Source organism: Telopea speciosissima, chromosome 7 (assembly GCF_018873765.1).
Source record: "Telopea speciosissima isolate NSW1024214 ecotype Mountain lineage chromosome 7, Tspe_v1, whole genome shotgun sequence".
NCBI lineage: Eukaryota > Viridiplantae > Streptophyta > Magnoliopsida > Proteales > Proteaceae > Telopea > Telopea speciosissima.
Window position 1 is genome coordinate 31,249,053 of NC_057922.1, and position 12,710 is coordinate 31,261,762.

Here is a 12,710-nt window from a genome sequence, read left to right on the forward strand (position 1 = left end):
AATAGCAAATTCCCAACTCACTAGAATTAATGGGGGCCCATAATTAAGTGGGCAACTTGAACTGCACCAGCATCGGGCCAATAAAATAAAAAAAATTAAAGATAAAGATTTTCATAGATCTATGATTTTTTAGAATGGTTAAATTCAAAAGACTTATATGTCTTGCTAGAAGAAATAAGTTTCATTGATTTTTCACTATTGTACTACCAATAAGAAGGAATACATTATAAAAAATGAAGATTAAAGTGCATACATGATGAATTCGAAAATAAATTTCCAAAAAAAATGGGCCATGTTCTTGAACAAAGAACATTTTCCCTTATTTTATATATGTTTTTTGGTGGGATAGAAAATTCCTAAGCTAGATGAAAAAAAGGAGGTCTCAATGGTTGAGTGCGTAGTTTTGCCACGATGCAATTTACATTGGGCCACACTTTTTTTTTCTATAAATAGATTCCAAGGTTCTTTGTTCATAGGTCAAGTTTGAAACCCATGCTTCAAAAAAACAAATAAATAAATAAATTGAAATCCAAGTGAGATGTTAAAACAAATAATTGAAAATTCCAAAAATTGGACACGAGTGCACAACACAGTCAAAGCGATGCATAGTCATACATGAGAGAATGTATAAACATAACATGAGGGATTATCTGTTTTAATTTTAGCTTAAAATTTGACATATGATTAATTTTAAACATTTTCTAAGAATTTTTATGCTATCCAGTGCATCGGATAGTGCACCTCACTTGTGCATTGGATTTTTATCCTCCCAAGTGCAATGACCACTGTCCGATGCAGTTTCAAGGCGCACTGGACCGCACTAGCTATCCAATCAACCATCGATGTTATATCAATATTGGTCTTAAATCGATTCTGCTACGGATCGACATGGATACCTGAAGATTATGGAAAAAAGGATGCACTTTAATATCAAAATGGCAAGTCCGTCCCCAGCTCGGTGCGTGGAGTGTTAGGAATTTTTATCACTTCAAGTACAGTACACCTCAAGTGCACCAAAAAGGTACATTTGAGGGTGCACCTTAAAGTGATTTTGTTTAAAACACTCCCCCAAGTGCATGTGTACCATCAGATGTATCTTTTTGGTGCACTTGAGGGTGTACTATACTTGAGGGGATAAATGTCCAGATAAAGGTACATCTGACGGTGTACATGCAATTGAGGAGTGTTTTAAAACAAAAGCACTTTTAAGGTGCATTGTCAGATGTAACTTTTTGGTGCACTTGATGTGATAATTTTTTCGCATATTTATTTAATGTTACGTAGAATTTTTATTCGCTGCTATGCACTGCAGCGCTGCTGTGCCTTCGTGCGGCATAGCAGTGGATATGTGTGCACAGCAAGCCCCATTGTGCTCACATGGCCACTGCTGCGCCGCATGATGCGCACAGCAACACCTCCAATACTGGAGCGGATCAAGGTCCACATTACGTATGTAAGTGGAAGGTAGGCCCAATCATTGTGCATCATCTGAAGTCTTGAGGATAGTGGGGCCCAGGATTATACTGCTGTCTCCATAGCGTTTCAGGCTTTCAAGCATTGTAAAGAAGTTTTGGATGTGAGGGTAAATCGGTCATTTTAATTAGTATCAATTGGAAGATAGACAACATACGGTAGTTACTGTTAAAACGTAAAAATGACTCTACCAAACAAAAAAAAAAACGTAAAAATGAAAATATAATGATTAGTGTGGGGTCCACAAAGAGGTGGGTCCCATTGCTTGACAACGCGCAAACTCGTGCCATCCCTATACCCTGCGGCCCCGCCTAAGAAACTTCTCTCGTGCCAAAGCTGCTTCTCATTTGATTTCGTTTTGTTTTTTTTAACCTCCGTCGCTCTGTCTTGACTTTTTGAATTGTTATTCTCTGTAATCTGTTTTTGGTTTTACAAGGAAATTTAAAATGAAAGCAATCAAACATACATACATGGGAAGAATGATAGGGTTACTTTTGTTGTTGTTCTCTCTATCCAAGTACTGAATCTCCTGATTCCTGAGAGAGAGAAATCATCCATTAACGGTGTTTGTTCTTCCCTTGTTTTTATTATTTTTTTCTTCCTTCCCTTTGTCCCTCCTCAGCTTTCATCTTTTGAAGAAGTGAAGATTTGAACGTTAAACCATAACTACCTGAGTCAGATGGAGCAGCTCGTTAACTTCATCATTCGCCCTCCAAGGTGAGACTGAGTTTTCAGTTCTTTCTCCCTATTTTCGTTTTCTTTTTTTCAAATTTTGGTGGTAATTTAGAGTTTTACTTGTTTCATTTTAGTTTTCCTTTACGGGTATGGTGTAGATTAAATATTCTCGTGTTGATGGATTTAACTTCCTTACTTTAGTTTGGAACTTTTAAGTGAAATTATGTATGGGTTCTGATAGGATGTTATATTCTCTAGATTTTATCTGGTGGGACTTGGATTTCTTGCTTGTTTTGATTTTTCTCTGTGAATTCTATATGTGGCCCTTTATGGGGTGACTGTTGATTTTGGGTCTCTCATCCCATCGCCCCGGTATTTATATAGTGAATTCTTCAATATATGGTGTGTAGGATCATGGGAAATTGAAGCAATTCTATAGTTGTTAGGCCCTACACAACCTTGATACATTTCGACTCAGTTTTCAACTGATTTAGATATAGAAAGAAATGGAATTAATTTAATCAGTTTACGATTAAGGTACTGGAATTCCTAAATGTTACTTGCTGTTGTAATCCTGATTGTATAGATCTATCTCTTTGGGTTTCCAGAGATTGGTATTGGATTTCTTTAAAAGCTGAAACTATGGTGATTCAATCAGCAGTGGCATTAAAACCTGAGGCTCCATCTGGTTGCAAGGGAAATAAAGGGAAGGGAAGTGAAATCAAATCTATACTAAAATGGAAACATTTGTAATCATTACCTAACATGACCATGTAACTAACTCCAAAAATTCTAAATCTGGTTATTAGATTTCACGGTAGTTTACAACCAAATTCTTTTGATTTGAAAAGGAAAATAAAAATTACATCCGAATAGTATAATTACTAAATATATAAGATTTTTAAGTAACACGATCATGATTACAAAACTTTTTCTTTTTCCTTTATAAATCAATTTCACTTCTCTTTCCTTTCTTTTACTTGCAACCAGATGGAGTGTGAGTGAATACCCCTCTATTTTGCATCCTAGTGAATGTCTGTAGGTTTAGCTGGTAGTGGCTTGAAATCTCCTTAAGCTGTGATGCATAATCAGGTTGCATTACTGAAATGTAACATGTTGTGTGAAGTTGGCCATCAATCCTTTAGCCTCTTTGGCTTTCTGATTAATGTGCAATGAATTACACTTGTGCTCAATTTAGAAGGAAAAAAAGAAGATCATAAGTAGAATGAAGACAGTATATAGTGTGTAACCAAACACTTTGGTTACACTAGGACAGATAATGAGGTGGTGAGAATTAATGAGGGAGATTTGGCAAAGTGATTATTTTAGGTATTTGGGCTCAATCATAAATTAAGAAGGTGATATGAGAATGATGTTTCATAGAGAATTGAAATAGGATGGATGAAGTAGAGAGGTGTGTCCAGAATGTTGTGTGATTGGTGTATTCCTTTAAAACTTAACTTTTCAATCAAACAACTATTTCAAGAATTCCCGTGTTCCTATTTCGAAAGGAAAAAGGATCTAGATAATAGGAAAATTTTTCCAACCGAATCTCAATATTTTATTATGATGAACTGGCTCTTACTAGAATTATATATGGATATGCTAATGAAGAGCAGCCAACCCCCCCTTTTTTTGTTTACTTTTTTTCCTCTTCAAAGGGGAAGTCGTTCTGTTATTACGTAGATACATACTTTCTGCGGGAGGCAACATAGACATAGTGGTTGTCCAATGAGGTACCGCGCATTAGACGATTCATGCACACTTACCATCCATTTGTTTTAGATTTTAGAAATCTTATTTCTACTTTATCATTTATCGAAAAGGAAAATTTTATAGGACAGTCATACGACTGGCTATGATGTATGGTGCAGAATGTTTGGCAGTTAAGAAGCATCATATAGATAAACTCAGTGTAGTGGAGATGTGGATGTTGAAATGGATGAGTGGCAAAACTAGGAAGGATAAGGTACGGAATGATCATATTAGAGCTGATTTGGGAGTAGCTCCGATACATGATAAGCTATGGGAAAGTTGTTTGAGGTGGCATGGCCATGTTCAACAGAGGCCTTTGGATACCCCGGTATGGAGGAGTGATTTGATTCAGATTGAAGGAACTAAAAGAGCCAGGGGCAGACCTAAAATGATCTAAGGAGAAGTGGTGAGGAAAGACATGCATAGCTTAGGCCTTGTATCAAGTATGACCTCGAATAGAGCTGATTGGAAGGCAAGGATCCATGTCCCCGACCCCATTTTGTTGGGATAAGGCTTAGTTGTTGTTGTATAACACCTTAGTTATGACAACCTCTTTTGGACTATGAGCTGCCAACAAATTCATAGGAAAGTTAAATGGGCTGGTAATCATGAAGGAGACCATCCAGTGAGTTAGATAACCTCTTCTTGTCATAGTTATCAAGGCGGCAAGGCGACCATGGCGTTGGAGAGGGTCTAAAATAAGGTGACACCAACAAGGTGGCAAGGAGCCTGGACGCCTTGGCTTCGCCTTGATAACTATGCTTCTTGTGATTTGAATTCAATGTATACCAGATCACCTAATCGGCTACACCATGGAAACCTCCTCCCTTCTTCTTAGTGACTTCTTCCCTTCCTTTCTATCTAAATCAATACAAGTCTTATTGATTATAAAAGTGGAAATGGACAAAGGAGAGACTTGTAAGAGGGAGGGAAGGGCACCTGAAGAGAAAGAAAAAACCAATGAAGAATTTCCTATGCAATGATCCTGGGACATCCTACTTCTTATTAGTTGGATGTTTAAAACTAACCATTATCAGAGAAGCCCTAGGACTGATGAAAACACATTAAATTAGGTCTTAAATCACTTGGTTTATAACACTCCACCATGCTTCCTCTCCATCACTGCACTGACTTGAGGTAGCCCCTTCCACCTTGGTGGTTCTCACCCTTTACAGGTTTCTTTCTCTTGATTATGGTGGCACTTACTTTGGCTTATATTCTAGGTAGCAGTGTCCCACTTTTGGTGGCTAAGATTTTGGTGTAGGTTGCCCTTTCCATCTTGTATCACTTGAGCTATGACTTTATACAGTTAGGAAATTTTTAAGAACCTAATCAATATAAAAAACCTAGGATTGATGGAATCAAGTTAGGCCCTTAACCACCTGGACTTCTAAGATTGGTTTGTTATCCTCTTGCCTGAATTAGGCATCGTTCTGCTTAGTTACTTGGGCTTTATCGTCAAGTAGTGTCACAGAGCCCACTGGGCAAGAAACTAGTTTCATACTAACAAAAGACAATTAGGGTGTTGTCCCACCCAGATGCACCACCAAGCTAACCTGATCCAATCAAAAAGAGCTACAAGTTTGGCTCTAGCAGTCACCAACTCCTGTGAGACCAGAATAAGCAAGTAGAATGGTGCCTGTCCAGTGACTCCAGTTTGTGAATTTGCTACCAATTCTTCATCATCCTTGGCTCGTAAGTGAGCAGCCGTCAACATTTAGTATAATGGGAAGGGAACCCAGAAAAGAAGAGTATGCAAGAAAATGTATCATCATACTGAATGATTATATCTCTGATTCTATCAAACTGCAGAGATTGACTAGGATGTAATGATAATTGCTGCTGGTTCACTGATGTTTGCAAGTAGCAGATGCTTCAGGCGAAAACAATTACTGCCAATAGATTCTCTTTCCTTGCTAACAATCATCACTGCTAGAAACTTTTGCTGGCAGGAGATTCCGACTCTTGCTGAAAATCTAGTTTTTGATGAGTTTGGCAGCAGATTAAGTAGTATTTCAAACATAGTTGTCAAGGCGTCGCCTAGGCGTCCAGGCGGTTTTGTTGGGGCCTAGGCGACCTCCGCTTTATTGCAAGGCGCCTTGCACTGGTTTTTATTGGTATCGAACCTGTTATTGGCCCTTATTTATGCCAAATATCATTTAAGTAAATGTTTTATATTTGGTATTTCATTTACTTAAGATATTATTCATAAATAAGCAAATACCCCTTTATTTCAATTCAATAAAAATAGTTAAAAAATAAAATTCCAGAAGGAAAAAGTCAACCCCCCAGTTCAAGAACAAAAACTGGATTTTCGACGGTAGGTAAAATTTTCAACTTTCTAATGTTGGGGTTTTTCTCAAATCTAAAAATTCTATAAATCTTAATATGGTAAAACATTGCTAAAAAACAAAAGTGCGGTAAAATATTCATTTGTTTTGATATCTAAAAATATATTTTCATTCAGAACAATTTTGACAGCATTCGCGCATACCAAATAAAGTTTGACCGGAACATAACTTCTTCAATATAAATCAGATTTAAGCAATTTTGGATTTGTTGGAAAGCTGGTTTTGGGCTCTACCTGAACTAAAAGTCTCATGTAAAAATAAAATTATCTGACTAGTCAAACTTCTTAGAGAACAAGCACATTTCTCTAAATCAAGAACAATTTAATTACTTATAGATAATTCATATTTTCTAAGAACAGTATAAACCAATTGTGAGACTAGTATAAACCATATGTATGTTTGATTGTTTCAAACATAGCTTGCTTCATCAGTTCTGTAGTCTTCTAGCTCTATGTTGATTTTTGATGACTTGATGTGGCTTAATATTGATTTTTGATGACTTGATGTGGCTTAATGTTGATTTTTGATGACTTGAGAAGGCTTAATGTTGATTTTTGATGATATAAGGTATATATTGTAGCATACTAAATAATGTTAGAAAAGGGGAAATAAAAAATAACACTTGGGGCGCCTTGGTCGCCTAGGCGACGCCTAGGTGGGTGCCTTGTCGCCTAAGCGTTTAGACACCCCTCCAACGCCTTGGGTCACTTTGCCGCCTTGACAACTATGATTTCAAGTTTCAACTTGCAGTGGGTCTTGGTGGCTCTCAAGAAGTTAATTTTCTTCAAACTATAGGAAACACAATCCATTGCTCATCAGCATGGTTTCATTCAAACATGGTCTAACAGCTTACATCTTGTTCACTTCACTTCACCATTTATAGTAAAACTTTTGTGCTTCCGTTGGGCATTTTTGCCCCTGTCAAAGAATTTGTGTACCACATGATAAATCTGGCTAGAGGCATACTGCCCTTTCTGTTGTTGGTGCTGTTGGAACTAGGGAAATTGGCTTTCCATCTGTAATGCTAAATGGAACTGTTATCAAGTACAGATGTGATACAAGTTGTCTATCTGTTGAAAATATGACAAACATTTTATTGTAAATCATTCAAAATTGTTTATCATATCTTCTCATTTTCCCTGAGTCCAGTTAAGAGATCATAAATAATTTGTATCTTGGATTTCAGATCTGAGTATAATCCAGAAAATGATTTACTGGATCAAGAGTTCATGCTAAAAGGACAGTGGTTTCAAAGAAAGGACCTGGAGGTAAATATCTTTTCTCTTCTTAAGAAAATAAAAACACTATCCTTACCTTTCATAAACATATTATCTAATTGTAGGAAATCGGTTTGTTCTGCCTTTTGTTTCATGCTATATTTATTAACAATGTTTACTTAAACAATTCATGGATGAGTTTTCTTAGATAGCTTATGGTGATAGAATTCTTTTAGGGGCTCAACTTCATTAAGTTTGATAGAAGAAAGTTCAGAACTTAAAAAAGGAGAAATTCATAATCAAGATTGCATCATCCACATTTGCTATGGTCTGGGTTAGAGGGAGGCTTGTCACAGCTACATTTCTTATTGGCTGGAGTCATTGGCCAAATCCTCATGTTGAATTATCTTTCCTTGGAGCTTGTTTATCACCGTTAGCCCTTTACAAGGGACTGGACCATATACAAGAAATTTTCCAAGCCCCCTAAGAGATGATGACCCTATGTCAGCCGAGGTGGTATAATAGAAGAACTTGATGAAATCAGCTAGGTTTTGGCAGTTTCAGGCTTAGGTAAAAGAGAGAATTTTTGGCTGGAAGGAATTGAACCAACGGGTAAAAGATAGGTTTTCTCTGTAAGAGTACTAAAAGATCCGTGAAAATTAGAGTTAAGGCTGTAGATAGGTGAATTAGATATTTTAAAGGCAGAGGTGGAATCTGCAAATGAGATTTTGAAGGTTGTAGAATGAGGTTAAATATGTCCAACTGGGTTATGTTGGTGGATGCAGTAATTTTAGGGTGAAAGATTGTAATCTACAACCTTGAGGCTTATAGTCTTTTCTTCTTTTTGGTAAATGTGGCTAAATGGATTTGTTGGAATTTCAGGTGGGTTGTGTACTTGGTATAGAGTTATTGGAGCTAGCATTGCAGAAAAGAAATTAAGAAAATGAAGAAAATGGGGGGTGGGGGAGAGAAGAAGAGTCTGAGCAGTCACAATTAAGGTTAAGGTGATCAAATTAAAAATTCCAGGCATAATACTTCATAGTTTACACAAGAACAATTTCTTTAATTGCTTGAAAGTTCAATTTGTTCATTAAGATTGGAATTCAAAAAATACAATGTATAGAGAAACATATCCTATCCTGGTTGTCCAAGCTTATCCACAACTTAGCTCAAAAGCGATTGTCTTAAATAATTTAGTAATAGATGGAGTATCGTCCTAAAACAGTACGGTCCATTAACCATTCCAGGGTTCTTAGACCATCTTTGGTCTTGAGGCCAATACGGATCATTGTGGCCTGATTTTCAACAGTCCAAAGGATGGGTCCGACCACTGGTCCTTTTGGTTTTAGGGGATTGAAGTTCAAAATCGGTTATTGGGCCCATAGCTCAGTACTTGCTTTGTACTTTGTCCTTCAGCAGGCTACCAAGTAGTTGTGATAAGGCTAAGGTAAAAATGTTGACAATGAGAGTGATTTATCAAAATCCAATGACATCCATGCATGATGTTGGATGTGGATAAGCTCAAGTGGTATACGAAGTGATCCAAGCTTTCTGAAATCCAGATTATAGATCTCAGATGCAAGCTGGCTCAATGATCAAATGTGATCAGATCTGAGATAAAGGAAGCAATTGCATTGTTACGTGAAGAAATCAGATCGATGGAAGGGGAGGGAAAAGAGACAAGATCGATCTGCTTGGGAGGAAGAAGAGAACATAAGAGAAAAGAAGAAATCAGGTATGGGATACCAATCCCGTATGCACTGCTCAACAACACCAAACTAAAAAAAGGGAAAATTACACACCTGTCCCCTGAACTATGGCCTAATTACACCCCTCTCCCGTGTTTTCAAAAATTACACGAACCTCCCCTACAGTTTATAATGTGTTAACAGACAGCCCCAGTCCATTAGTGTGTCTCCGTTAAGTGGTGATGTCAGTAAGGGCTAATTCATTTAATGCCTAAAATACCCTTCGATGGTGGAAGATTACGTTTTTACCCTCTATTCTATAACAAGAGAAATTAGTTCTCCTACCAGTAACTGCTGAACTTCATCTTCTTACTCTTAACATCGATTGCCGGCAACATAGGTGAAAGCCTGCTTCTTCACTCAATAGTTTTCTCCTCAACTTCTTCAATCAAATATCCTCTTTTGAATCCAATTATTTTCTCTTCTTACAGTTCCTGGTCCTCTAGTGTTCCTCAAGGTCTCAAGCTCTTCCCATTAAAATATCCTTTAATCTAATTCACGCATATATTCTGTTCTCCAGCAGTCTCAGAAGCTCTCAAATTGAATTTCTATCAGTTAATTGAATTATTTTCTCTTTTCTGTTTCTTTCAGAAGTATCTTCTTTTCCAAATAACAAATCCATGGCCACTACAGTCACATTAACATCACCCTGCAATGCCATCATCTCCCGGACCATGGCATACAAAAGTGACAATACCCATGTCTGTGATGCCTCATTTTCTTCTTACCTCAGTAGCACAGGAGACTTTCTCACTACCAAATAAGCTTAGGAAGAAAGAATAAGACTGATGGTGAAATCGGTGTATTCGGTGCTGAAAGATATGTTAATGGCAGAATGGATGATGACACACCACAAATTGTCGAGATGGTTGCAGCGAAGCAGCATCAGAGAGATGAGCGTTCCAATCTCCAATTCGTGAAACCCAAAATCAAGCATGGCACTCTGAGTTCGTGTTTGGAAGTGAGTGGGAACAGCCAGAGTGCATTACTGCCAAGTTTCTTGAGAGACCAGTCTCCAAATAAGCAAAACAGGTTACAAGCTAAGAGATTTTTTGCCAGTTTCGGCTGCAATTGTTCTTGTGCTGATAAGAAATCATTGGTATCGAAGAAAACGTTGGTGAAAGTAGGATTTTGAGAAACTACAAGAGCAATGTCGATTATGGAGGGTTTTATGCGAAAGAGATGATCACAAAGGAACCAACTAAAACCCATTGAGGTTCCATTGATCTGGTTGGAATTTGAGTCAAGCAAAACCAGTTCAAAGAAGACAAGCTCTGCGAAAAGTTCAAGAAGCTGCGTTTCTCTGTGGTGGAAGTGGAGGAAGAAGAAGAGAAGCCAAGGAAATCGCCGGAGAGTTGCACCTTTATTTCCACCAGAGATTGATGAGAGTTGCAAGAGATTCCTTCGTAGTTGATGGGTTTGCACAGCTCACTCTCACAACGGTTCATATTTGATTTTGTGGATGTTTGGGTTGAAGAAGAACAAAAGGGTAAAATAGTCTTTTGATTTGGGATGTTTTGGTTTAAGGGGTCTTTTACATTTCACAACTAACTCCTGACTAACACCATCAGCCTTAGGGTGTACGAGTGTAATTTTTTACAACACGGGAGAGGGGGGTGTAATTCCCCCCCCCCCCCCCCCCGCCCAAAAAAAAAAAAAAACTCATATCCTTCACTCAAATCATCTCCATTGATGGGATTGTGTTACATATATGAACACCTTCTAAAATTCTTAAATTGACCTATAAAAGGATTCCTAATTACTCTAACACACTCAATAAAGTAAATAAACTCAAAACATAACTCTATCTAACTATTAAGTAACCTAATCTAACTCAAAACTTAACTCCTAATCCCGTCTATTAATTTTATCCCCACTTTATGGGCTTATAGATTAGGCCCATTACAATGAAACCAAAAAATAAAATAAATAAAATAAAAGGCCCAACTTATAATATAACTACCCAAAAGTCAATTTCAGTCCATTGGACTGCCGTAAGCATATTATGGCCTCCCAAGATTGCTCATAGGCCTCCATACGAGATTAATGTCTAATGCAAGTATGCAACTACATCAATTCCCTTGATGTTCACGCTCAGGTTCTGTAGAACGAAAGAATCTTCAATGCACGATCTACAACCATTCTCCAAAACTCCACAAGACGAATGGTTAGACCACAATCCAATGGTACAAAATCAATGATAAGGAATCCGTTGTTGAAGTCGCAATATGGAGGCACAAACTTGACTACTTTGTTCAAAAGATCAACCATTGTATGTTCCTCCACTGGTCGTTCTTCAACGGTAACTGGAAGTCTGGAGCCACTTCGTCTTCCATCGTTGGTGGTTAGTCTTCTTGCTCTTTTACCCACTGTTCAATGACTAAGCTCAATTTATCAAACGAGGATCTTATTCAATCAGATGTGATCAGTAATTGATTCTTAAATTCTTTACATTGTTGCCGAGTTTCTTCAATATTTGCTTCAATTATTCGTAGATTTTCTTGCACGAGTAGAAGTTAATAGTGGATAGCAAACAAGAGAGTAGGATCCATGGTATTAGAATTAATGCAATATGAAAATCCAGATTATAAATCTCAGATGCCAGCAAGCCCAATGATCAAATCTGTGATTAGTTCGGAGAGAAAGGGAGCATCTACGTTGTTAAGGGAAGAAATTAGATCGATGGAAGGGGAGGGAAAAGAGATGAGATCAATTTGCTTGGGAGGAAGAAGAGAACAGAAAAGAACAAAAGAGGAGAAGAAATCAGGTATGGGATGCCATTGCCGTATGCACTGCTCAACAACACCAAAACTCTTAAAAAACTTATATTCTTCACTCAAATCATCTCCAGTTGAGGGGGGTGTATTGCTTATATAAAGGCCTTAAATTTTTAAATTGACAACATCAACATCTCAGCCTTATCCCAACTAAATGGGGTCGGCAACATGGATCCTTGCCCTCCAATCAGCTTTTAAAGGTCTCCTAATCACTCTAACACACTTAATAAAGTAAGTAAACTCAAAACAGAACTCTATCTGACTATTAAGGTTCCTAATCTAATTCAATTTATCCCCACTTTACGGGCTTGTAAATTAGGCGCATTACAATGAAACCCAAAAAATTTAAGGCACAACCTATAATATAACTACCTAAAAGTCAATTTCAGCCCATTGGACAGATACAAGCATCTTATGGGCCTCATAATCTTGCGTATAGGGCCTCCATATGGGATTAATAGCTATTGTAACTGCATCTCATGTTGCCCTCTTTTGGGTGGCAGTACACGTAGCACATGTGACCCCTCTTTTGGGTGGCCTTATATGGAAACATAGTGGACCTGGTGGCTCTGATAGTTATGCTGAAGTGTCTAACCCAAAAGCTTAAGCTGTTAGATGGAGAAGCTCAAATAGTATATGAAGTCATCCTCATTCCCACAGTTGGTCAATATGCGAATGAGGATTATTTCCAATATTGAAGTTTTCTCTTTAGAT

General features: G+C 37.6%; 1 protein-coding gene across 4 annotated transcripts in view; it reads left to right on the top strand.

Annotated features, from left to right (window-relative positions):
• The first annotated feature begins 2,021 nt into the window (after positions 1-2,021).
• LOC122667524 overlaps positions 2,022-12,710 on the top strand; it is an 85,471-nt gene continuing 74,782 nt past the window's right edge. For all 4 annotated transcript variants that reach the window (XM_043863822.1, XM_043863823.1, XM_043863824.1 and 1 more), the window contains exons 1-2: positions 2,022-2,190; positions 7,441-7,522. In XM_043863822.1, coding sequence (XP_043719757.1) covers positions 2,153-2,190; positions 7,441-7,522 — 120 coding nt within the window. In that variant the 5' untranslated portion in view covers positions 2,022-2,152. The remainder of the gene's footprint in view (positions 2,191-7,440; positions 7,523-12,710) is intronic.